Source organism: Phyllobates terribilis, unplaced genomic scaffold (assembly GCF_046119375.1).
Source record: "Phyllobates terribilis strain yellow unplaced genomic scaffold, ASM4611937v1 Scaffold_3__8_contigs__length_932513732, whole genome shotgun sequence".
Taxonomy (NCBI): Eukaryota; Metazoa; Chordata; class Amphibia; order Anura; family Dendrobatidae; genus Phyllobates; species Phyllobates terribilis.
In genome coordinates, this window is record NW_027362763.1 from 886,171,854 (window position 1) to 886,198,289 (window position 26,436).

At 45.1% G+C, this 26,436-nt stretch overlaps 1 protein-coding gene across 1 annotated transcript in view; it reads left to right on the forward strand.

Annotated features, from left to right (window-relative positions):
- LOC141257755 (sulfotransferase 6B1-like) overlaps positions 1-26,436 on the forward strand; it is a 117,022-nt gene that overhangs the window by 69,224 nt on the left and 21,362 nt on the right. Inside the window, exons 4-6 of the mRNA XM_073672685.1 lie at positions 110-236; positions 3,726-3,820; positions 19,145-19,301. Coding sequence (XP_073528786.1) covers positions 110-236; positions 3,726-3,820; positions 19,145-19,301 — 379 coding nt within the window. The remainder of the gene's footprint in view (positions 1-109; positions 237-3,725; positions 3,821-19,144; positions 19,302-26,436) is intronic.

Here is a 26,436-nt window from a genome sequence, read left to right on the forward strand (position 1 = left end):
TATATCACCTTACTTTCCTGGTACAGTGAATTGTCTGCTACCTGCATTCCAGTGTCCAAACTGTAAAAATGTTGACGTCATAATTTCATTGCTGCTTTGTATTGTGCAGATGCTGGTGGTGTTTCGAAATCCAAAAGATACAGCCGTGTCACTTTTTCACTTCTACAATAACAACCCAATGCTTCCCAGCTACAACAGCTGGGATGATTTTTTCCCAAATTTCATGGCTGGTAAAGGTACTGTATTAAAGGTTTTACTTTTTTTACCAATAGATATTTTGTGCTTTAATATTTTTTTTTTTACAATAAAACAGATGTTACAACAAGGATAATGTAATAGTCAAGAAAAAGGGACAAAAGGAGAACCATTAATGAAATGTATCAAACATTGGTTAATACAATAGGTATTAAATTAATAAAAAAGGAGAGAAACTTCAGAATATGTTTTCAAGAGGCCAAAACTGAGTGATTGTCCAAATCAAGGCAAGACCAAAGCTGAAGAAGCTCGGGAGAGTGATGAAAAGGAGGACAGAAATGCAAATACACATGACAAGATCTAGCTCTTGGACGGTCAAATAGAGAAGAGAGTAAGATGCTTTCTGACCCCAATATCCTGAGATTAAACATTCCTCATGTTGCAAAGGGAGAACAAATTCCACTCAGCATAAAATCTTATCATGAATGTTCTTTTTTAGTTTAGTATTTACTAATTGAGCTTTTTTTCTTGATTTGAAAATAGTCCAAGTATTCTTCCCTGCATAGGCATGTGTTTGGTACGAAGTAAAAGAAAGAGTTTAACTTCTAAGAGTCTAGAGGTATACCTGCAGATTGGCTGATATAGGAGGATTCCCATAAATCTTTGTATAGATTGTGGTCAGTGATTGAATGTTTAAGGGACTAAACTGAAACCTGGTGTTTCTTGGCACCAAAACAGGTCTATAGGGTACGAAATACGTCCTCCGGAGACTGCAAGCTTCTCAAACAATTGAAAAGTAGCCAAATAATCCATGAACTATTCTGCTCAAAGCCTATCCTTTTATGTAATACGGATGTAGCAAATTAAAACAACTACAAGGGCCCCAATTCATCCAATTGTTTGACCCAGAAAACTGGCATAAAACATTTTGAAAAGTTGACAACTTTTTGCTTAACATGAAATTGCGTAAAAATTTTGGGACATTTTGCTTTTTTATGCCAGTTTCATGCGATGTCTCCGAAATGGGTGGAGCTGAGGAGGAGGAGGAATGGGGCGTGGCTATACCCGGCAGTCAAATTCATTAATAGTGACAGAGTTTCTTACACCAGAATTGTTACTCCAGTTCCCAACTTGAGTAACATTTCTGGCGAGACGCACACCATTGATAAAATGTGCTGAATGTATTCCTTCATAATATTTAAGTCCTTCCTTCACCGCCCCTCTGATCTCCCTCATCTCTGCAGAAGACATTGATGCATATTTCCAAAATATAGTCAACCAAACAAGGCAAGTCTTTACTGCCCACCCACCACAACCTCTATGTAAAACAGACCACTGCCCCTCCCCCATAACTTTCCTTCCCACCATCACTGAAGGAGAGCTCACTCATCTCCTCTCCAAATCACACATCCCCACTTGTGCACTTGACCCCATCCCACCCCACCTCCAACCCAACCTCACCACTATGCTTATCCCAGCCCTAACCCATCTTTTCAACCTAATGTTGACCTCTGGTACCTTCCCTTCTGCTTTCAAACATGCCACAATCACATCTATCATAAAGAAGCCATGCCTCGACCCAACCTCTATGTCCAGCTTTCTCCCCATATTGCTGCTCCTGTTCGCCTCCAAACTCCTCGAACAGCATGTCCATGCTGCACTTTTCTCCCACCTCTCATCTTGCTCACTCTTTGACAATCTACAATCCAGCTTCTGTCCTCACCATTCCACTGAAGTAGCCCTGACCAAAATTGTCAGCGACTTACTGCCAAAGCTAACAGACAATTCTCTATACTACTCCTTCAAGAAGTGTCCTCTGCCGTCCATATAGGCGAACACTCCCTCCTACTACAAATCCTCTCTTCCTGTGGTGTGAAAGACCTCGCTCTCTCCTGGATCACCTCTTATCTCTCCAATTGAACATTAAGGCTGTGTGCCCACGATGCGGATTTAATGCATTTCTGCGACGATGTATAAAATTGCTTGTTAAGATGTCTGCCATGTTTCCCAATGATAATCCACATGTGCTGTGCACATGCTGCGGAAATTTCCACTGCGGATTATCATTGCGGAAAAATCTGCAGCACAGCCATTTACTGTGCGGTTTCGCGGCGAAATCGCCGCCATTGACTTGCATTGAACCGCAAAAAATCCGCATTTATACATGCGGATGTTATGCGGTTCAATGTGCGGATGGTACCTGGGTCTGGAGAAGGGGAGACTCTCCTCCAACCCGGGTACCATGGTACCTGCAAGTTAAAAAAGAATTATAAAGTAGAAAATAAAAAAAAATATTCATACACATCTCTCCTGCGGCCTCCGGTCTCCTCCCGGCTGCGATCCTCTCTCCTCGGCGGCCCGCGGTGTAGTGGCAGGACTTGCGGTGACGTTATTTAGTCAGCCGATGGTTAAGAGATGGTTGAGTGACGTGATGGAACGTACGCCCGCCATATGGAACGCATGAGCGTCACTTCCAGTGACGTCATACCCGTCGATGTCAAAATGTTCACAGCGGAAGCGCCAAATCATCAGGTGGAATGCATATCGACCAAATGGACCGCATACAGGTCACATCCGATGATGCAACATCCGGCGAAGTCCTAGCAGATACAACAGGGCAATCCCAGTAATACGACACGCAAAGTCCCCATTCAAGATAATCAAAACAGCTAAAGCTCAATGTGGACAAAACCAAACTCATCATCTTTCCTCCATCTCACATAATCTATCACAATAAATTATACCATTCTTTGCCTTGTACCGCAAGTCCACTGCCTCGGAATAATCCTCTACTTTGACTCTGTCCTTCAAAACGCACATCTAAGCTCTTGCCACCTCCTGCCTCCTCCAACTCAAAAACATTTCCAGAATCCGTCCTTTCCTCAACCTAAATCTACTAAACTGTTAGTGCATGCCCATCATCTCCCGCCTGGACTACTGCAACATCCTCCTCTGTGGCCTACCTGCTAACACTCTCGCACCTCTCCAGTCTGTCCTTAACTCTGCTGCTAGACAAATCCATCTCTCGCCTCGCTACTCCTCTGCTTCTCCCCGCTGCAAATCCCTTAATTGGCCCCCAATTCCTCAACGTATCAAGTTTAAATTATTATCATTGACCTACAAAGCCATCCATAATCTGTCTCCTCCATATATCTCTGAACTAATCTCCTGTTACCTTCCAACACCTAATCTCCGGTCGTCTCAAGACCTTCTTCTCTCGTCCACACTTATACGTTCCTCATCCAATCGCCTCCAAGACTTCTCTCGAGCATCCGCCATACTCTGGAATTCTAAAAATAAACTCTAAAAATAAATAATAATAATAATAATTCCTTTTATTCTCTTCTGTGGTTATGATTACATAATCTGTTTACATGATAATGTTATTGAATAAAAATGAGGAATGTCTTAATTTTGCACAGTTATAGAAAAACTTAATCCATTTTTAACAAGTTTCTATGATTTCTCAGTTCACAAATCTGGACGTTTATTCTAATTCCAGAATAATCACTTACTTTTGATCATTTTAGTTGTGTGGGGATCCTATTTTGATCATGCAGTTGCTTGGAACAGACATCTTGATGAATATACAGTTTTGTTGATGACATTTGAAGACATGAAAGAAGTAAGTAAGCTTTCATGCATCTGAAAGATGACTAACTATACTGTATGTCTAAATTTAAATAAATAAATATATTTTTAAAACTACATCCAAAATGCTGAGCCATTTCGCTTCACTAGCTGCTAGCAGATGGGAACTAGACTTGCGTAATTGTTCTCAATTGTCCTTAAACGGATCTCTCATCAGATTTGATAAGACAAACTGTATACATAAATAAATCGATCTCTTAGTACTATTGGGACTGATGTACTTACTTTGAAAATACATGGATTATTCTGATATTAAATTAAGTATTTTATGAGCTTTGCTCATTTTAATATCAAAGGAGGCAAACCTTTAAAAAATATTATACAACTATTCTGACATGGATTTTCATAGTAAATATGCAAGCTTCATCAGGTGTACAAATCTATTTAATAAATGTATGCTTTATGTATATGTACTTGAATTTAGTCTAGTCCCAGTTCTCCTGCGATCCCCATCAAGTTTTACCTTACCCTTTACAGGTTTCCTCCCTAAGAGTAATGTGCCCAGAAAACACCTTATGACAAAATAGATATACATATTTATCAAATAATAGGGCCCTCCTTTTAGTAAAAATAAAAACTGTCTAAAAAGTCTGTGCACCTTTTAATCTGCAGTTAGGAGGGCCCACAAAGTGTAATTTCCCTTCTAATCATTCCTTAAATGGGTTGTCTGTAGTGATGAGCGAACGTACTCGCCACTGCTCAGTACTCGCCCGAGCATCACGGTGATCGACAAGCTCAGCGAATATTTCCGGGTTGCTCCGGAGGGAACTTGGGTTCCCGCCCTGCATGTTTGGCGCTCTTTAGAAAGCCAATGAACATGCAGGGATTGCTTGCCACGCACTGTAATGCCGTAGCCATGTTGGTTGTCGGCATTACAGTGATTGGCAGGCCGCACAGCATCATCAAGTCTATACAAGACCGGGCGCCGCTATGCTCGTCAAAATATTGGCCTCCTTTCCCATTCCGTTGCAGTGTGTCGGTCAAGCTATTCACACGAGGTCTCTGTGAAGAATAGTATTAGTAAACTACAGGCCTGCTATTTAAAATCGTGGTTCTCTGTCAGACGTATCACATATAACTGCGTTCCAAAATCAGCCATTTCTCGTGAACATGGAAAATATTATCTTCCATTTAAAATGGGCAAGTTGCGTGGCAGGGGACGGGGAAGTGGACGTGATGGTGATGGTGCATGCGGAGGCCGAAGACGTGACCGTGGGCAAGCTGAAATTGTGTCACAACAAACACCCACATCTTGTCGCTCGACCTTCCTGTACCAAATACTAGGGGACCGTAGCACACCACTATTGAACCCCCGAGCAGTGTGAAAAGGTTGTTGTTTGGATAGCAGATAATGCTTCCAGTCACTTTGCCACCACCACAACCACCCTGTCTTCCACACGGTCAAGTCTCAGTAGCCGTGAGTCTGGACTGAATATTCCTCACCCTGATCCTCCTTCCTCCCACCATGCCGAGTGCCCGGAGACAACTGGTCCCACACTTGGACACTCAGAAGAGCTGTTCACTTTTCCATTTGTAGATTCTGGCCTCTCGCCCGACTAGCTTCAAGCGAGTCAAGAGGAGAACGCGTGTAGCGATGCCAAAATATTTGAGCAGCCACGGTCACATGAAGGCAACGATGGGAAACTGTTGCAAGAGGTGGATGATGATGAGACACAATTGCCAGAAAGTCAGGAAGAGGAAGTGGAGTTCGAGGTGGTGGATAATATAGTAACTGACTCAACCTGGCAGAGGGACATGCAGAGCGAGGACAGCAGCACACAGGGGAGGGAGGCGTAGCACCACAACAGGCAGGAAGAAGCAGTGTGGTGGCCGCAGACACAAGGTGGGAAAGCGATTCCCGTAACACCAACACGACGAAAGTTGCCAGTACAACTGTTAGGTCTTCCAGAGTCTGGTTGTTTTTTAAAGAGTCTGCAGATAACCCCAAAAAGGCAATATGCACCACCTGCCAGGCCAGCATCAGCAGGGGGAGCAAAACTAGCAGCCTGACCACCACCAGCATGATCAGACACATGGCAGCAAAGCACCCGACTTTGTGGGCCGAACCCCAGGGTCCAGGAACAGTGTCTGCGGGTGACACCACTGCTTGTTCCGCTGTTGTGTGTGCACACCAATCCCCTGTCCATGGCACATGCCAAGATGCCTCCCGCCCTGCACGTGTCGTTGCACACTCTCAACTAGCACCATCAGCAAGCACGTCCTTGTCCCAGCGCAGTGTTAAGTTGTCCATGCCCCAGTTCTTGGAATGAAAACGCAAATACGCAGCCAATGCCCCTCAGGCCACACTACTAAATTCACACATTTTGCAAATGCTTGCGCTCGAAATGTTGCCTTTTAGGCTCGTGGAGATGGAAGCTTTCCGCAACCTGATGGCGGCGGCCATCCCTCAGTATTCAGTCCACCACTGTTTCTCCTGGTGTGCCATCTCCGCAATATATGAGCACACGTCCCACAACATTAGACATGCCCTCAACAACGCAGTTACTGAGAAAGTCCACCTAATTATGGACACGTGGACAAGTGCTTGTGGGCAGGGACGGTACATCTCGCTGACGGCACACTGGGTTAATATAGTGGAAGCCGGGACCCAGTCGGACCTTGGGACAGAACAAGTCCTCCCGACGCCGAGGATTGCGGACCCTGGGTCAATCAGGGTTACCCCCACATTCTACAGCTCCTGCTCCCCTTCCTCCTCCTCCTCTTCAGTCTCCATCTCCGAAATGACCACATCAGTAGCCAGCTGGAAGCACTGCAGCACTGCCTCGGCCAAGCTTAGGTGACAAACCGCACAATGCTGAAGAGTTGTGGGCAGCTCTGAAAGAGCAGGCAGATCTGTGGCTCACACCGCTGAGCCTACAGCCAGCCATGGTCGTGTGTGACAATGGCCGGAACCTGGTGGCAGCTATGTGCTTAACCTCGTGGTTCAGCGGTTTCTCAAAACCTACCCGGATCTGCCAGATCTGCTTGTGAAAGTATGCCGCCTGTGTGCCCATTTTAGAAAGTCAGCTACAGCTTCCGCCACCCTTGCCGTGTTTCAGCAGCGTTTGCAGCTTCCAGCTCACCGACTGATCTGCGACGTCCCCACACATTGGAATTTTACATTGCAGATGTTGGGAAGGATTTGTGAGCAGAAGAGGGCAGTTGTTGACTACCTGCATCAACAAGGCCGTCGGTATTCAGGTCAGACTCCACACATAAAACCTCATGGATGTCAGGCATATGTGCCATCCTCCAAAACTTTGAGGACTCCACCAAGATGGTGAGCGACGATGATGCCATAATTAGCGTCATCATCCCACTTCTCTGTCTTCTGAAACGCTCTCTGCTCACAATCAAAGAGGATGCATTGCAGGCGGAGCACGATGAGATGGAGCAAGGAACCATACAGGGTGATTCCACACAGCCCAGCCTCATCTAATCCCAACGTGGTTTGGGTGACAATGAGGAAGAGGAGGAGGAGGAGGAAGAACAGGAGCTAGTTTCCTGCGCTATAGACAGTACTACCTGCACAAATTTGATATCGTCTGTTCAGCGTGGATGGCCTGAGGACAGGTAGGAGGAAGAGGAGGCGAGCATGGTCTTGGTGAGGACACGGAAGTCTTGCCTCTTTGCAGTCTAGCACACATGGCTGAGTTTATGTTATGCAGCCTTTCCCGTGACTCTCACGTTGTCCAAATTTTGGGTGACAGTCATTATTGGTTGGTGACACTTCTAGACCCACGCTACAAAGAGAACTTTCTGTCTCTTATTCCCGAGCTGGACAGGCCTAATAAAATGGGGCAGTACGAGAAGGCCCTTGTTGCGGAATTATTAAAAAAATTCCCATCTGAAAACGCTGGCTGCAGAGGTCACAGTTCGTTGGACAACCAAGGAGTACAGGTGAGAGAGACACAAATACAGAGACAGAGGAACAGTGTCAAAGTTCTGGGACAGTTTTCTCAGACCCTCCCATCGCACAGGCCCTGAGGTGCGGGGTACTCTCCCAAGGAGGAAAAAGTTGCGGAAGATACTGAGGGAGTACCTTGCCGACCGTACCAACGTCCTCTGTGATTCCTCTGTGCCTTATAATTATTGAGTATCCAAGCTGGACACATGGCATCAACTGGCTCTCTATGCCTTGGAGGTCCTGGCCCGTCCTGCTGCTAGCATAACTGAAAATGCTGACAGGCTGACTCTTATAAAAAAGAACAAGGGCTGGATTGGGCCAGACTTCTCAACACCACCAAATGATAGCAGCGTAACATAAACTCAAATACAGTATCTTTTTTATGGGAGGTCTAACTTTATTCCCTTGCACCTCTGTCTTCACACCCAGACATTGGTATACGCTTCCTGATTTTGTCTATTTGTTCTTGTCCTCCTCCTTCTCCGCATCCTTATCCTCCACCACCATATCACCACCATATGTACCATATCAACATATCTACGTCACTTGCAAGGGACATTGGAGTTCCTCCAAATTTTTGACAGCCATTGCTTCACTGCATAGCCAAACAGTATAGGTGACCCAGTTCCTAATAATGAGGACATTGTTTTCAGGAGGCCCTCCAATCTCTATGTCTCTTGCAAGGGGCATTGGAGTGCCTCCAAATTTTTGGTAGCCGTTGCTTCACTGCATAGGCAAACAGTATGGGAGACCCACTTCTTAATAATGGGAACATTGTTTTCAGGAGGCCCTCCAATCTCTATGTCTCTTGCAAGGGGCATTGGAGTGCCTCCAAATTTTTGACAGCCATTACAGTCACTGCATAGGCAAACAGTATGGGATACCCTGTCCTTTCTAATGGGAATATGTAATTACTGAGGCCCCCTCCTCTATGTGTCTTTAAATTGTTAGTGGGGTTTTTCCTAAGTTTTGGCAGCCGTTGCACTCACTGCATACCCTATAACTGAATAGCAGACCCTCTCCTTTCTAATGGGAACATGTCATACTCGTTACTGTGGCCCAGCTCTATGTGTCTTTAAATTGTTAGTAGGGTTTTTCCTAAATTTTGGCAGCCGTTGCACTCACTGCATACCCTATAACTGAATAGCAGACCCTCTCCTTTCTAATAGGAACATGTCGTACTCGTTACTGTGGCCCAGCTCTATGTGTCTTTAAATTGTTAGTGGGGTTTTTCCCAAATTGTGGCAGCCCTTGAAGTCACAGCATGGGCATTACCACTATAGGACAGCCGCTCCTTTATAATGGGAACATTTTTTTTACTGAGACCCTCCTCTATGTCTTTTCAAACGGGTATTGGGTTGCATCCAAATTTTTGGCAGCCCTTGCAGTCACTGTATACGCAATAACAGTATAGGAGACCCACTTGTTAATAATGGGAACAACAAAGCATAGCCGGCTGATAGCTCTCTAACAATAGCGAGGGCCGACTGCTGGCCCTTTAAGAATAATAAGGGCTGCCTGATGGCCCTATACAAATAGGCTTTGTGACTTTCAGAGTCCCTCCATCATAAATGAAACAGGATGTGTCTGATGATGTGTCTCACACCACATGGCCAGATAAGGTTGTAAAATGTTAAAATGACATTTCCTGGTGAATGCATTTGTCTTGGTTGAAAGCAATGCAAAAGTGCAAAAACGCATCAAAAACGCTATGTGTGAGCATAGCCCTAGGTGTGGAGGAACATTTTTGTTTTTGTATATTTACTTTGCCTTATATACAAGTCATTACCCTGGAAAAGATGTTACTTAACACATTTCCCAGGAAAATCCATTTTGGTTTCGCTTTTGTATGTTTTATTGTGAGTCCGTAAAAATGGCGTAATACCTCTGACAACATTGTTGACAGCATTGACCTGGGAGTCAGAAATGCTTCCAGGAGTCTTTCCCATGCTGTTTCCATGTCACTGTTCCCATCGATTTGGGCAATTTTTAGGCCCTCTGCAGACAGCTGGGAGGAGCCTCCGGAAAAATGCTCGAGTTTCCCATAGACTTACATTGGACTCATTACTCGAACAGAGCATTCCAATTTTCTCGACTCTAACAACGAGTCCCCGAGCACTTTAGTGCTCGCTCATCACTAATCTTTATATGTTTGTCTGCGAATGTGTACATGTCTGAGTATATATCTGTGTATCTGGAATTGTACGTTGAATTATATTTCTGCTTGTAGGATGTGCATGTACTGCATGCAACATCGTATTTTGGTGTATGTGTAACCAATTTGTATGTTTAGGGTATATGTACCAAATCTAAAATCGCTATTTCACATCTGTGTTAGGGATTTCCATTTCTCTTTCCATCTTTAGGAACAGATAAGTGAAATTGAACCCCTTTGTGCACCTGGATGTAACTATGTCACCATGAGGTTGTATTTATATGAAGCAGGTTCAGGAGCTGAGCCAGCTCTATACCGTGCAGATCTTGGTTATGATATATAACTGTCATCTGCTTGTAACAGCAGCGATCATACCTCACCTCGATTGCTGCTGTTTAAATATTTAACCCCTTCACGACATTTGACGTACCTATACGACATAGAAGGGAAGTAGTTATACTGATTACGTATAGGTACATCATGGCGATTGTGCGCTGCACAGGAGCTGTGCCCGTGCTAACATGACAGCTGACACTCGGCTCTCACAACCAGGAGCGGTGCCTGCACCGCCTGCAATGTGTCTTTATTTCAATTAAAGGACTTTATTCTGGGTGTTTGTGTTTTTTTTAACTTTCACTATGGGGTTAGTAATGGGGGTGTCTTATAGACGCCTCTCCATTACTAACCTGGGCTTGATGTCAGCTGGCATTATAAGCTGACATCAACCCCAACCCTATTACCCCACTGCCACCGCTACAGGGCAGTGGGAAGAGCGAGGCTAAGTTCCAGAATTGGCACATCCTATGGATGCGCCATTTCTGGGGCGGCTGACGGCTGGTGTTTCTAGCCTGGGAGGGGGCCAATATTCATGGCACCCTTCCTGGGCTATTAATATCAGCCCCCAGCTGTCTGCCTAGCCTTTGCTAGCTATTAAAATAGGGGGGACCCCACGTCATTTTTTTGGGGGGTCCCCCGTTTTAATAACTAGTAAAGGCTAGGTATTCAGCTGGGGGCTGATATTAGTAGCCTGGGAAGCTCCATGGGTATTACCCCTTTCCCAGGCTTCAAACATCTGCCCCAGCCATCTGCTTAACCTCCGCTAGAGACTAAAATTACGGGGAACCCCACGCCAATTTTTCTTTTAATAAATCCTTTATTTTAACACTAAATGACAAGTACAGTAACCAACACTGTCACTGTACTTATTATATATGTAACTGACATGTTTCTATCCATCTAATCTATGTGTGATGCTCTATTCTTTCTGTTCTAAATTGTCGGGTACCGGTGTATGCCGCTGCTGAATTGCCAGCCGGCCTTTTTAAAGAGAAGGGTGCATGAAAATTGGAGGGCACTAGTGTGTTCCAAGTGCCCTACTATGTTTTTCATGCACCCTCCTATATACCCTGCCTGCCTGTCTGCCTATATATTCTGCCTGGAAAAAGAGGAAAACCACTGTACAATGTATTTAGAATATGCATGACCAAAATCACTCCAGTCACTGGCTAAAATCCAAGGCTGGAAATACAATATAGGGACCAATGAATGGCAGACCATTCGGTATAATTAATTGAAAAAAAGGAAAGAAAACCGAACATAAGATCCAAAAAATAATAATGGAAAGGCAGGGGCAGCGTCACGTGGCCGGCTATTACTCTCAGGTACAATATGAGCGTCTTTGCATCTACTCTCTCGTTTTGTATACTTTTTTGAATCTTCCCTCTCTTTTCTTTTTACTCTATGACAGTCATTACTGTCAGTAGTGTATTTTCTCTACCATTTCTATTTAATCGATAGTGGCCTAGTGGTTATTATTTGGTCTGGCAGTGCACACTTTTGGTATTTTACAATACTGTATTTATTATAATATTTATTACTAATTACTATCACATTATTATTCTTAATATTTATTGCCTGCCTATACATGCCACGCCTCTTGGTAGTTTCTCGACAGTAGTCGCTCATACATTTCTCTATCATGTGTTTTATATGTCCATAATTTAATTAATTTAATTTTTTTCTCTAATTATGTAATCGCCGGTTCAGCGTACGCTTTTTTATTAACCGTATGGTATACCACCCTGCCTAATAAAGGTATTTTATACATTATATCCCTGCCTTTCCATTATTATTTTTTGGATCTTATGTTCGGTTTTCTTTCCTTTTTTTCTATATATTCTGCCTGCCTGACGTTTAATTGAGCACTGTTCCCATCGATTTGGGCAATTTTTGACCTTCTGCAGACTGCCGGGGGAAGACCACCAGAAAAATGCTCGAGTTTCCCATAGACTTACATTGGGCTCGTTGCTCGGGTCAAGCACCCGAGTATTCCAATGTGCTCGACCCGAGCTTCGAGCACCCGAACATTTTAGTGCTCGCTCATCACTACTGTTAATCAATGTTAATAGACAGTTTCAGTGTAGAGTGGGCGGGGGGAGGGGCAGGGGATGGATCTCTGCAGAAATAATGCCGATCTCTATTTTTTTTTTCTTTCCCTCATTTACAGTGCGGCGGTGCAGTCTGTCAGCCTATCAGCAGCGCACACACGCAGCGAAGTGCTTTTTTTATCACACAAGCTAGGGCATGTGTCATTGCCTGTGTATGTCACATGTCCTTGCCCTATAAGACCCAGCCATTTTCCCCGTCGCCACCATTTTCTCACTGCTGCAGCTGCGTGTTAGACGGCACCGCTGCTGCTGTGGGCGCTATACAATATAACTGTGTGAATTGCAAGCAAATTTCCAGTTACATAGAGAGATAGGTTTAGAGAGTAGGGACTAGTTCTAATTGCAGCCCTTTTGAGGGCTAGGTTACAGCAGTTCATAGCACTTTTTGCCAGGCAGGTCTGTGCCAGTGCTGTGCAAGTGTTTTTCACAGCATTTGGTCGAAATGTAGCTCAGACAATCCTTTTGGGCCTGTAGCACTGTCTATTAGTCATTGGAGTAGCCTATCTGTGTTGCAAGCTACACCACCTGTGCATCTAATACCAATTTTTTACTGCATCTAAGCCAGCCAATCCTTTTGGGCCTGTAGCAGTGTCTGGTAGTCAGTGGAGTAGCCCATCTGAAGCAAGCTACACCACCTGTGTATCTAATTCTAATTTTTTACTGCATCTAACCCAGGAAATCTTTTTGGGCCTAGTAGCAGTGTCTGCTAGTCAGCGGAGTAGCCCACCTGTGAAGGAATCTACACCGCCTGTGTATCTAATTCTAATTTTTTACTGCATCTAACCCAGGAAATCTTTTTGAGCCTAGTAGCAGTGTCTGGTAGTCAGCGGAATAGCCCACCTGTGAAGGAAGCTACACCGCCTGTGTATCTAATTGTAATTTTTTACTGCATATAACCCAGGAAATCCTTTTGGGCCTAGTAGCAGTGTCTGGTAGTCAGTGGAATAGCCCATCTGAAGCAAGCTACACCACCTGTGTATCTAATAACAATTTTTTACTGCATCTAACCCAGGCAATACTTTGGGCCTAGTAGCAGTGTCTGCTAGTCAGCGGAGTAGCCCAGCTGTTAAGCAAGCTACACCGCCTGCAGATCTAATTACAAATTTTTAACTGTATCTAGCCCAGGCAATACTTTCGGCCTAGTAGCAGTGTCTGCTAGTCAGCGGAGTAGCCCAGCTGTTTTGCAAGCTACACCGCCTGTAGATCTAATTACAAATTTTTAACTGCATCTAGCCCAGGCAATACTTTGGGCCTAGTAGCAGTGTCTGCTAGTCAGTGGAGTAGCCCAGCTGTTAAGCAAGCTACACCGCCTGTAGATCAAATTACAAATTTTTAACTGCATCTAGCCCAGGCAATACTTTGGGCCTAGTAGCAGTGTCTGCTAGTCAGCGGAGTAGCCCAGCTGTTAAGCAAGCTACACCACCTGTGCTTTGGACACTTAATTTTTTCAAAGGAAACGCTTCGGGCCCCCGGGACACTCAGTCAAGAGCATCGGGGAGGCGCCCCAAGGCAAAGGGGCTGGGACAGGCGGTAGCACGCCTTGCGGCGGACCGCCAAGCTATATCCTTATAAAAGCTTTTCAACTGCAGCAGCTTTAGTGGACGCTACTGGAGCTGGAATTACAGCAGCTGCTGGCACCAGATTTGCCCTCTAATAGATCCTTGTAAAAGGATTTAAAGTGTACTCATTCAAATTACAGAGCCAATTTAAATTACAGAGTTTAGACCTGCCTCCACCGCGGGGGGTCTCGACCCACCAGCAGACAGGCACCAGTATTGGGAGAGGGGGACTGGCCGTCAGGGTCCACTGCGGCTCTGGCACAAACCCGGCGACACGGAGGTCACATGGGCAGGAACGGCCTGGCCGTGTCGGCTTCGCACTCCAGTGTAGTCCCTCTGCCCGCTCGCGCCCGTAACCTCAAAGGGATGCGCAAGCGGCTTTTCTTCCCAGGGCTGTTCCCCGCCCAGTAGGAACGTGGGGGAGCTCAGGTCGGCCTTCCACCGTACTCCCTTACCTCCCTCGCCCTCTTTCCTTCTTCCGTTCTCCATCTAACCCCTCGGCTCTGTGGTGTCCGCTCTCCCTCCAGCTCTCTCCTTCTCACAGGTGGACTACCGCGTGTATTCACACTGTGGTGAATCTTTTGGGCCCAGGCATAAGAAGTCGTCGAGGTAATGGATAATATGTGCCCCCTTAGAAACGTTCATGACGACCCATTCAAGGAAGCAACTAAATGCCTCAAATAGTGAGCAGGAAATGGAGCACCCCATGGGCAAACAGCGATCTATATAGTATGCTCCTTCCCAGAAGCACCCCAATAGGCGGACACTATTCGGAGGCACAGGTAGTAAGTAACCGGAACTCCCCCTCAATGTCTGTTTTGGACATTAGGGTGCCCCTTCCCAACTTCTTGACCCGTCTGATTGCCTTGTCAAAGGAGGTACAGTATATACTACTGTATTTGGTTCTGCGTCAATGTTGTCGTTTACTGACCTGCCCCTTGGATATGACAAGTGGTGGATTAGTCCGAATGTATTGGGTTCTGTATTTGGCACGACTCCCAATGGGGATACCACTACCTCTTGTAAGGAAAGTGTTCTGAATGGAACCGCCATTCTACCTAAAGATATTTCTTTTTTAATTTTCTTGTCACGACGTCTGGGTGTTGGTAGGCTGATTTTAGATTTTTACTCCAGTCTTTCTTGATTTTAGAAGGGCATGACATGCCTATATCTGTGTCTCTTCCTCCTTTTACTCCTCCACCTCTTTTCTTTTCGCATGACTATATGTACTTGTCACTTTTCCATGTGTTAGTTGTGTCTTCTGAGCAGTTTGTCAGCTTTTGGACACATTTGAAGGTGTTTTCTATGTGTTTTCTATGTGTTTCTATATGTTTTTGTTTGCCTGCCATTGGTTTTTACGGTGTTCGATGGTGTTCGACGAACCGATCGACGAACCGTTCGGCGAACATGCCGGTGTTCGACAAGCCGAACCGAACCCGAACACTACGGGGGTGGCTCAACACTAATCATCACTGCACCTGAAGATAAATTCCCAGAGGTGTGCAATTTCCAAAATGGGGTCACTTGAGGGGGTATTCTGATCTTCTGGCACTTAGGGCCTCTGTGTACGGAGTCTGCAAACTATTGTACAATAATTTGTTCTCCAAGAGTCAAATAGCGCTTCTTCCCTCCCAAGCCTCACAGTGTCATTAAGCATCATGGGACAGCCACATATGAGGCATTGCCACGTTCACCAGAAATTGTGTGACAAATTTTGATTCCATTTTTACCCATTTCCCTGTATGAAAATGTAAAATCTGGGGCTAAAACACAAATTTTTGTGGTTAAAAATATTATTATTTTTTCATCACCAGCCAGTGGTATAAAATTCAGTGACACGCTAATGCCAGAGCCCCTGCATAGTTCCCTCTCCATGCCAACATATTCACCGCCCCGGCTTCACGGTGTGTTCCCCAGTGTGCTCCCTGTTTCCTGTGTCTGTGTCTTGGTGGTGCATCATATGCACGTGCGCTCCCCTGTTCTTAAAGGGGCAGCGCACGCACCTGCTAAGTTGCCCCCAGCTGGTATCTTGTATAAAAGACACCCTGCCCAATATGGAGGAGCTTAAGCAACATTGTGTCTTTAGTGAGTGAAGTGTGCTACTAGTGAGTTGAACTGGAACTCCTGGTCCAGGTGTGGCCAGTGCCTGAACCTTGTCCCCTGGACCATGTGTGGCCAGTTCCTGAACCTCGTCCCTTGGTCCATGTGTGCCCAGTGCCTGAACCTCGCCCCTGGTCCGTATGCGGCCAGTGCCTGAACCTTGCCTCCTGGTCCTTGTGCAGCCAGTGCCTAAACCTCGCCCCCTGGTCCCTGTGTGGCCACTGCCTGAAACTCATCCCCCGGTTCTTCAGTGTGGCCATTGCTTAAACCTGAAAAGACCTGTGTGTCTGAATGTGTACTCCGTATAACCAGACTGCTAAAACCAGTCTCTGAATCCAGCCATGTCTGTGACAATGTGTCAGTATCCATCCTGACCCAGGAGTAGTCTGAACGGAGCCCGAGTCACGTCCGTGTGTGTGTACCTTAGCAGTTCTAGTATCCGGGACTGCCTAGAGTGGTACCTGTCAGCCATCTGCAGTTCAAGCCTGACTCCATTTGCATTCAGCCTGACATGCAGTAGAGGGGAATAAGCTGAGCGGAGTTCAGAGCTAATAAACTCAGTTCACCTCAATGATGTCAGCGCGAGCCTGCCTGCCATTTAGATGTAGCAAAGATACATACGTCAAGGAACAAATGGAATATCTTCCCATCAGACAGGTGAGGAATATGATGGCTTATTATTTTTATTCTTTTGCAGGGGACACAATTTGACTATGGGGTTAGAAATGGGGGCATCTTATAAATGCCTCTCCATTACTAACCCCTGGGCTTGATGTCGGCTGCCAATGCAAAGCTGACATCAATCCCAACCCTATTACCCCACTTGCCTCCGCACCAGGGAAAGTGGGAAGAGAGGAGGCTAAGTACCAGAATTGGTGCATCTCATAGGGGGGATCCCACGTCATTTTTTGGGGGTCCCCCATTTTAATAACCAGTCAAGGTTAAGTGTATAGTTGTGGGCTGATATTAATAGCCTGGGAAGCTCAATGAGTATTACGCCATTCCCAGGCTATAAACATCAGCCACCAGCGGTCCGATTTCCCTCTGCTGGTTAATAAAATTTCGGGGGACACCACACCATTTTTTTCAGAAATGTATTTATTAATTAAATACATGGGCAGTAAGCTATACACACACTGTACTAATTATATATGTTACTGACATCTTTATATCTATCTATTCTAAGTATATATAGGTATATACAGTTGAAACCAGAAATTTACATACATTATACAAAAAGACACATATGCATGTTTTTCTCAATATCTGACATGAAATCAGAATAAACCTTTCCTGTTTTAGGTCAGTTAGGATTACCAGAATTTTTAATAGTTGCCAAATGCCAGAATAATGAGCATGAGAATGTTTTAAGGCATGTTTATTACTTACTGCGAAGTCAAAAGTTTACATACATTTCATTAGTATTTTGTACCATTGCTCTTAAACTGAATGACTTGGGTCAAACATTTGGGATATCCTTTCACAAGCTTCCACAATAGTTGGTCGGAATTTGGGCCCATTCCTCCTAACAAAACTGGTATACCTGATCCAGATTTGTAGGTCACCTTGCTCGCACCTGCATTTTCAGCTTTACCCATACATTTTGAATAGGATTGAGATGAGGGCTTTGTGATGGCCACTCCAAAACATTGACTTTGTTATCCTTAAGCCATTTTGTTACCATTTTGGCAGTATGCTTCTGGTCATTGTCCATTTGGAAGACCCATTTCTGCCCAAGCTTTAACTTCCTGGCTGAGGTCGTGAGATGTTGCTTCAGTATTGCCACATAATCTTCTTTTCTCATGATGCCATCTATTTTGTGAAGTGCACCAGTCCCTCCTGCAGAAAACAACCCCACAATATGATGCTGCCAATCCCTTGTTTCACAGTTGGGATGGTGTTCTTGGGCTTCCGAGCTTTTTCCTTTTTCAAGACATGTCTCCAAAAATTAAGGTCTTTGTTCCTGTGTGCATTTGCAAACATTAATCTGGCTTTTTTATTGGAGTAATTGCTTCTTCGTGTCAGAGTGGCCTCTCAGCCCATGTTGATACAGTACTCGTTTCACTATGGTTATTGACACAGTCTTACCAGTTTCCGCTATCATCTTCACAAGGTCTTTTGCTTTTGTCCTTGGGTTGAAATGCACATGTCGGACCAAAGCATGTTCATCTCTGGGACACAGAACCCGTCTCCTTCCTGAGCGGTATGATGGCTGGACATTCCCATCTTGTTTGTACTTGCGTAGAATTGTTTGCACAGATGAACGAGTCACCTACAAGCATCTTGAAATTGTACCCAAGAATGAGTCAGACTTGTGCAAGTCCACTATTCTCTTCCTGATATCTTGGCTGATTTCTTTAGACTTTCCCATGATGCTACACAAAGAAGCAGTGTGTTTCAGGTGTGCATTACAATACATCCACAGGTGTGTCTCTAATTAAATCAGATATTGCCAAAAAAACAAACAGAAGCTTCCAAACACATGACGTCATTATATGGGCAGTCCAGAATTGTTTAAAGGCATAGTAATCTTAGTGTATGTAAACTTTTGACTTTGCAGTAAGTAATAAAAATGCCTTAAAACATTCTCTCTCTCTATCATTATTCTGGCATTTGGTGAATATTAAAAATGATGGTAATCCTAATTGACCTAAAACGGGAAAGGTTTATTCTGATTTCATGTCAGCTATTGAGAAAAACATGCATATGTGTCTTTTTATGTAGTGTATGTAAACTTCTGGTTTCAATTGTATCTATTCTATTCTGACTTGTCATGCTGTGATTTTACTGTATGCGGCTCCTTTTTCCTAGCACCCATTGACTTCCATTGGGGAGTCTTGTCCAATATTCACGGCAAAACTCAGCATGCTGTGATTTTTTTCTCAGTCCAATCTGAGCTGAGAAAAAAATCGCAGTTGAGTAGACAATCATAGAATAACATTAGTCAGAGTGCAATCCGATTTTTTGACGGATTGCACTTGTCCGTTTTTCTCGCAGATGAATATGAGCCCTAAAGGTCAAAATAGATTAACTAGGTATACAACTGATCATGTGCCTACAGAAGAAATAATAGAGAACGACATAAGATTGGTTAATTTATGGTAGTAACCAAAACCTACTGTCTTCCTAGGACCTTGAAGGATCAGTGAAGAAGATAACTGAATTTTTAGGAATTCCAATTACTGAAGAACAAGTGAAGCAAGTTGCTGAAAAAGGAACATTTAAGGCTATGAAAGATAATTCTGGGAAAACTCATGGTTCTTTCGGACAGATTATTTTTAGAAAAGGTAAAAATTGCAACTACATTTGTACCCTATACAATGACTAGAATTTTTTAGCAATAATTGCATTATTTCACAGTCCAGCAACAAAAATCTATTGTTTTTAATGCTGCTGTTTGATATATGAAATTATATGATATGAAATGCTACATGGTATTACATAGCAAATAAAATAACCCATATTAAATACCGTATTTTTCGGACTATAAGACGCACTTTTTTCCTCCAAAATTTATGAGGAAAATGGAGGGTGCGTCTTATAGTCCGAATGTTGCTGGGTGGGGTGTATATATATATATATATATATATATATATATATATATATATATATATATATATATATATACAGTACAGACCAAAAGTTTGGACACAGCTTCTCATTTAAAGATTTTTCTGTATTTTCATGACTTTGAAAATTGTACATTCACACTGAAGGCATCAAAACTATGAATTAACACATGTGGAATTATATACTTAACAAAAAAGTGTGAAACTGAAAATATGTCTTATATTCTAGGTTCTTCAAAGTAGCCACCTTTTGCTTTGACGACTGCTTTGCACACTCTTGGCATTCTCTTGATGAGCTTCAAGAGGTAGTCACCGGAAATGGTTTTCACTTCACAGGTGTGCCCTGTCAGGCTTAATAAGTGGGATTTCTTGCCTTATAAATGGAGTTGGGACCATCAGTTGTGTTGTGCAGAAGTCTGGTGGATACACAGCTGATAGTCCTACTGAATAGACTGTTAGAATTTGTATTATGGCAAGAAAAAAGCAGCTAAGTAAAGAAAAACGAGTGGCCATCATTACTTTAAGAAATGAAGGTCAGTCAGTGCGAAAAATTGGGAAAACTTTGAAAGTGTCCCCAAGTGCAGTTGCAAAAACCATCAAGCGCTACAAAGAAACTGGCTCACATGAGGACCGCCCCAGGAAAGGAAGACCAAGAGTCACCTCTGCTTCTGAGCATAAGTTTATCCGAGTCACCAGCCTCAGAAATCGCAGGTTAACAGCAGCTCAGATTAGAGACCAGGTCAATGCCACACAGAGTTCTAGCAGCAGACACATCTCTTCAACAACTGTTAAGAGGAGACTTTGTGCAGCAGGCCTTCATGGTAAAATAGCTGCTAGGAAACCACTGCTAAGGACAGGCAACAAGCAGAAGAGACTTGTTTTGGCTAAAGAACACAAGGAATGGACATTAGACCAGTGGAAATCTGTGCTTTGGTCTGATGAGTCCAAATTTGAGATCTTTGGTTCCAACCACCGTGTCTTCGTGCGACGCAGAAATGGTGAACGGATGGACTCTACATGCCTGGTTCCCACCGTGAAGCATGGAGGAGGCGGTGTGATGGTGTGGGGGTGCTTTGCTGGTGACACTGTTGGGGATTTATTCAAAATTGAAGGCATACTGAACCAGCATGGCTACCACAGCATCTTGCAGCGGCATGCTATTTCATCCGGTTTGCGTTTAGTTGGACCATCATTTATTTTTCAACAGGACAATGACCCCAAACACACCTCCAGGCTGTGTAAGGGCTATTTGACCAAGAAGGAGAGTGATGGGGTGCTACGCCAGATGACCTGGCCTCCACAATCACAAGACCTGAACCCAATCGAGATGGTTTGGGGTGAGCTGGACCGCAGAGTGAAGGCAAAAGGGCCAACAAGTGCTAAGCATCTCTGGGAACTCCTTCAAGATTGTTGGAAGACCATTTCCGGTGACTACCTCTTGAAGCTCATCAAGAGAATGCCAAGAGTGTGCAAAGCAGTCATCAAAGCAAAAGGTGGTTACTTTGAAGAACCTAAAATATAAGACATATTTTCAGTTGTTTCACACTTTTTTGTTAAGTATATAATTCCACATGTGTTAATTCATAGTTTTGATGCCTTCAGTGTGAATGTACAATTTTCATAGTCATGAAAATACAGAAAAATCTTTAAATGAGAAGGTGTGTCCAAACTTTTGGTCTGTACTGTACATATACTGTGCTGGGGGGAGCGGTTGCGGCGGAGGAGCGGGGCACAGGAGGCAGCAGCCGCATGCTGCAGCCTACATTGTCCCCGCTGCTAAAGAAAATGAATATTCAGTGCTCCCCACGCCCATAGGCGTGGGGAGCACTGAATATTCATGCTCCTTAATAGCGGCACATAGTGTATCAGAAGCGTGGCTCCTGCTGCTGCCTGGCGATCGCGTGTGCCGCTATTAAAGGGCATGAATATTCACCCCCTCCCCACGCCCATGGGCATGGGGAGGGGGTGAATATTCATGCCCTTTAACAGCGGGCACACACGATCGCCCGGCAGCAGCAGGAACCGCGCTGCGGCTACACTGTGTGCCGGCTATTAAGGAGCATGAAGTCACTGCTCCCCGTGCACACAGTCCCAGTGTGGGGAGCAGTGATTTCCGGCAGCTAATCTCTCCTTGTGAGCCGCGCATGGTAGTGACATCCTGCGCGGCTCACATGTAGAGATCAGTGGGGGCAGACAGGATGCAGCGCTGGAGGAGAGAGAAGAAAGGTGAGTAGGAGTGTTTATTTTTTTATGTGCAACCTGATGGGGATTAGGGGACCATGCATACTAGGATAAGGATGAGGGGGCCATACATACCAGGGTAAGGATGAGAGGGCCATACATACCAGGGTAAGGATGAGGGGTGCCATGCATACCAGAATAAGGATGAGGGGGCCATGCATACCAGGATAAGGATGAAGGGTGCCATGCATACCAGGATAAAGATGAGGGGTGCCATGCATACCAGGATAAGGATGAGGGATGCCATGCATACCAGGATAGGGATGTGGGGTGCCATGCATACAAGGACTGGGATGAGGGGTCCATACATACCAAGATAAGGGTGAGGGGGCCATACATACCAGGATAGGGATGAGGGGGCCATACATATCCGGATAAGGATGAGGGGGCCATACATACCAGGATAAGGATGAGGGGTGCCATGCATACCAGGATGAGGATGAGGGGTGCCATGCATATCAGGATGGAGGGGTGCCATGCATATCAGGATGGAGGGGTGCCATGCATACCAAGATGGGGATGGGGGCCATGTATAATAGGAAGGGGGGCATATCTAAAAGGATGGGGGATATTATCAGAATTGGGGGACATTACCCCTATTCCAGTGTCAGCAGCAGACCCCCTCCTTAACAGGGTATCGTGACCACATTTTTTGCTTACATTTTTTTCTATTTTCCTCCTCTAAAACCTAGGTGCGTCTTATAGTCTGAAAAATACGGTAAATAACTGACATGAATACAATGATTGAAGGATAAAAGTTCTATAGCCACAACCTTTATTAAAGAGGTTGTGTACTACTAGGACAACCATTTAAAATAAATAAGTATACCAGACCCTAGACTTAATCATAAATACAAATAGAGAAATTCTGTTAGGTCCACAAATGGGTTTCAAAGACCTAAATTCCTAGTCAAAAGGACTTATAGGTACTAATTGTAAAGTATAGACACTCCTACTTCAAACAACATACAGCAGACAATCCTGCTTACAGAATGAAGTCACCTTAACAATACATATGTCATCAGGGGAATGTACTTGCAAGGGTCACTGACCGGAGCCAGCTGTGGCCCCGACACTGCGGAATAGCCGCACGGCTTCCGCTCATTATGCAAATGAGTGGCGCCATTTTTTTTTCACCTGCGGACTTGCCTCATAGAGGTTAGGTCTATGGGGAAAGCACGCATGCGGACCTGCAAGAGAAATTGACATGCTGCGGTCTAGACTATGCTGGTGTCTACATGGCAGTTTCTGCGGGTGATCCGCAGGTGCCCAGATATGCATAGTGGACATGGGATTTCTATAAATCCTATCCACTATTCTGTAACATCTGGACGCTGCTGGTTTGATGCTGCATAACATGCAGCGTCAAACATGCAGCGGCTCTGGATCATGTGCCCATACCCTTAGGGGGAGTTTTAAAAAATGAAGCTCCTGAAGTCCAAACCGCTCTCCATTTCATGGAGCAGAAAAGTGCTTCAGTGCTTCAAGGTGCTTAGTGTCAAAGAATAGAAAGAGTAAATTACAATTAGTACCTATAGGTCCTTCCTTATGACTATGAATGTGGGTCTTTGAAACCCATTTGTGGACCTAGTAGAATTTCTCTATTTGTATTTATGATTAAGTCCAGAGTCTGGTATCATTATTGATTTTAAATGGATTATTAAAGGTTATGTTTTAAGTGAATCTTTCCATGCTATAAAATAACAGGATTCAGAAAGATAGAATCGGTGGTAATCAACAGGTGATAGAGCTACACTTCTAGGACCACTCCTTCTCCATCTGAATGTTTACCCCCCCATGAAAATAAAAACACTGATACTCACCTCCCGTGCGGTGTTCCCGGGGTTCACATGAGGTTGTTATGACATGAGTGCCCAGAACCCAATCAGCTCTGGCGTGTTAGGAATCATGATTCTGTGCTCCTGTGGCACCCCAGGGGTCCGGTCGCCACAGTGGCTTTGCCTCACTCAAAAGAGGTAATGCCATGCCTGGAAGCAAAAAGGATCCCCTAGTCAGGGATACTAAACATGCAACACTTTCCTGGCTCCAGACCAGCAAGGGGAGTCACCTCCCCTTGGCAACTGGGATCTGGGGGAGGGTTAGTGAGTCTTGGTGTCAGGAGTTGGGTTTAGGACGTCAAGGAGACAAGAACTAGGGACTGGAGCTGAGGTAGCTCGTCCTAGCTAGAGAAACACAGAGAACCGGACACCGGAGTCCGAGGCTGTGGGGTACTGAAGGCCCAGCAGTAGATACCGTAGGGCAGAGGATTGCAGGTCTCCTGGCCCCCATCAGACGCCTGGAGGCTCAGCAGCACAGAGGGACCAGCACTGCCACGTGGGAGCGACGCATGAGCAAGGCCCGAGCTGCCAGCCATACGGGTGAGAATAGAATATTACACTCAGGGACGTGGGCTATAGCACAGCTACAAGCAGCAAAGCCAAAGAGTATAGTGAGAAGGGGAGGCCTACAACTTCACCTGGCAAGGATGACTCTATGTTTGCTTCAAGGCTGACCGGACTCTTACCTCTAGCCAGTATCCCAATCCAGGCTTGCCTAATTGTCATCAGTAAAGACCCTGGGACTGCACTATACTGACTCTGTGGTTATTACTGCACTACGACACCCTGCACAACCACCAACATCCACACACTGCCCTGAAGCTAACTCTTCCTGTGGGGAGTCGTACCATCCTTGCTGCAAAACCACCAGCTTCAGAGGACTGTTCCGCAGTGGCGGACCCCTTTAGCCGCATTCCACAGGTGGCGTAGTCGGACTCTTTAATAAAACCTATATATATATAATTTCCCTTGGATTGACCGCCCTGGGTCACGGACCGGGTCACCGCCACTGTGACTACAACCCCCAGCATCTACTGGCCCGGCACCGGGTACCCCATGGCCCAGGGGGCACGTCACTCCCACCTGGGAAAGGAGCAGGTCCAGTGCTATGCTATTACAGTCACGGGTGCCACCATTGTCCTGACACTGGAGGCGGAGCTACTACGTGTGCACAGAGACTGCCCCAATCTTATGAAGCATCGCTTTCTGGTGTTGTAGGATGTGTGATGACTCGGGATGCCTTGTCTCTCACTGATTTCCATGGTTGCCATGCAATGCAGGACGCTGCTTTGTCTGGCACTAAGTGGTGGAATTATGTTCATTCTGCTGTGCAAGCTAGCAGGGAGTGGCTGCCTTGGGATGATTGGGAGGTATTCAACACCTGATTATTAGTCAGGATATTTAGTCCTGCTCCCTGCTCAGTGCTTTGCTGCTTATTGCAGTTCCTATGTGCTGTGGTGGTGAGTGGTGCTAGCATTAGTGTTGCTATCTTTTCAGGGGTTTTCTCATTTTCTCTTCTGTTTACACTTCCTGGGGTTCTTGCAGAGGAACTCACCTGGTTCTTGACTAGGCACTGACCGTGTCACAAGATGCCAGCTGTCCAGCGACAGGGGGTCTGGGAAGGGCTCAGCCCCCTTCCATTTACTGAAAGCTAGGTGAAGAGTACTGTCAAGGATTCACCTAGCTGGGCAGTTTGTGCCAAGTGTGTCTGTGGCTGCACCTTTGCTGGTTTGGGGCAAGTCTTGCTGGGTCCCACTGCAAAGCCCATAACATGGTGTCATTGTCTCCGCCTTCGGACACATTAGTAATCAAGAGAAAGTGAGCGGTCAGCGGCAGCGCTCACTTCCTCTTGATTAAGTATATGTCCGAAGGCGGAGACAGTGAGGCCAGTGCTGATTGGGCGCAGGGCTCACGTGTCATAAGAAACTCATGTGAGCCCCAGGAGCGTGAGTGCCGACACCTCTGAAACTACGGTGGCACGGGAGGTGAGTATAAGTGTTTTTATTTTCACATTGGCAAACATTCAGATCGAGAAGGGGTTGTCATAGTTGGGAACAAACCTTTTAAACTCAAATTCTCAATACATAACATTAACCCCTTCCTGAAAAATTATGTAATTGTACATCAAGATTGCAGTTGATTTTCTGAACTCTGGCGTACACTTACGCTAGAGATATGGCACGACCTCAAGAGTTGTACCTGAGCCATCTGCAGCAGTAGCCAGCTGTAATACACATCTGAGCTCTTGCTGCATGTTGGAACTTGAGCCAACTCTACTCCAATGTATTAACTAGAGATGAGCGGTGTTCGACTAGAACTGTTCGCCAATCTCAAATTCGAGCTGTTTTGGGCGGTGTTCGAGTTGTTCGACGAACCCGAACGATTTGCAAAAAATTCGGCTGTTCGAGGTTATGTTCGATAACTGTTCGTGCACCAAAAGCGTGTCCTGCATGTCTGGCGCTATTTAGAGCACCAATCATGCAGGGATTGCCCAAATCGATGGGAACAGTGCCAACAGTGAAACATGAAAAGCCGGCAATTCAGCAGCGGCATACACCTGTACCCGACAATTTAGAACCGAAAGAATAGAGCTTCACACATAGATTAGATAGATATAAACATGTCAGCCACATATATACGAAGTACAGTGAAAGTGCTGCTTACTGTACTTGTCATTTAGCGTAAAGGATTTATCAAAAAAAATAATAGTGTTTTCATGCACCGTCTCTTTAAAAAAGCCGGCCGGCAATTCAGCAGCGGTACCGACAATTTAG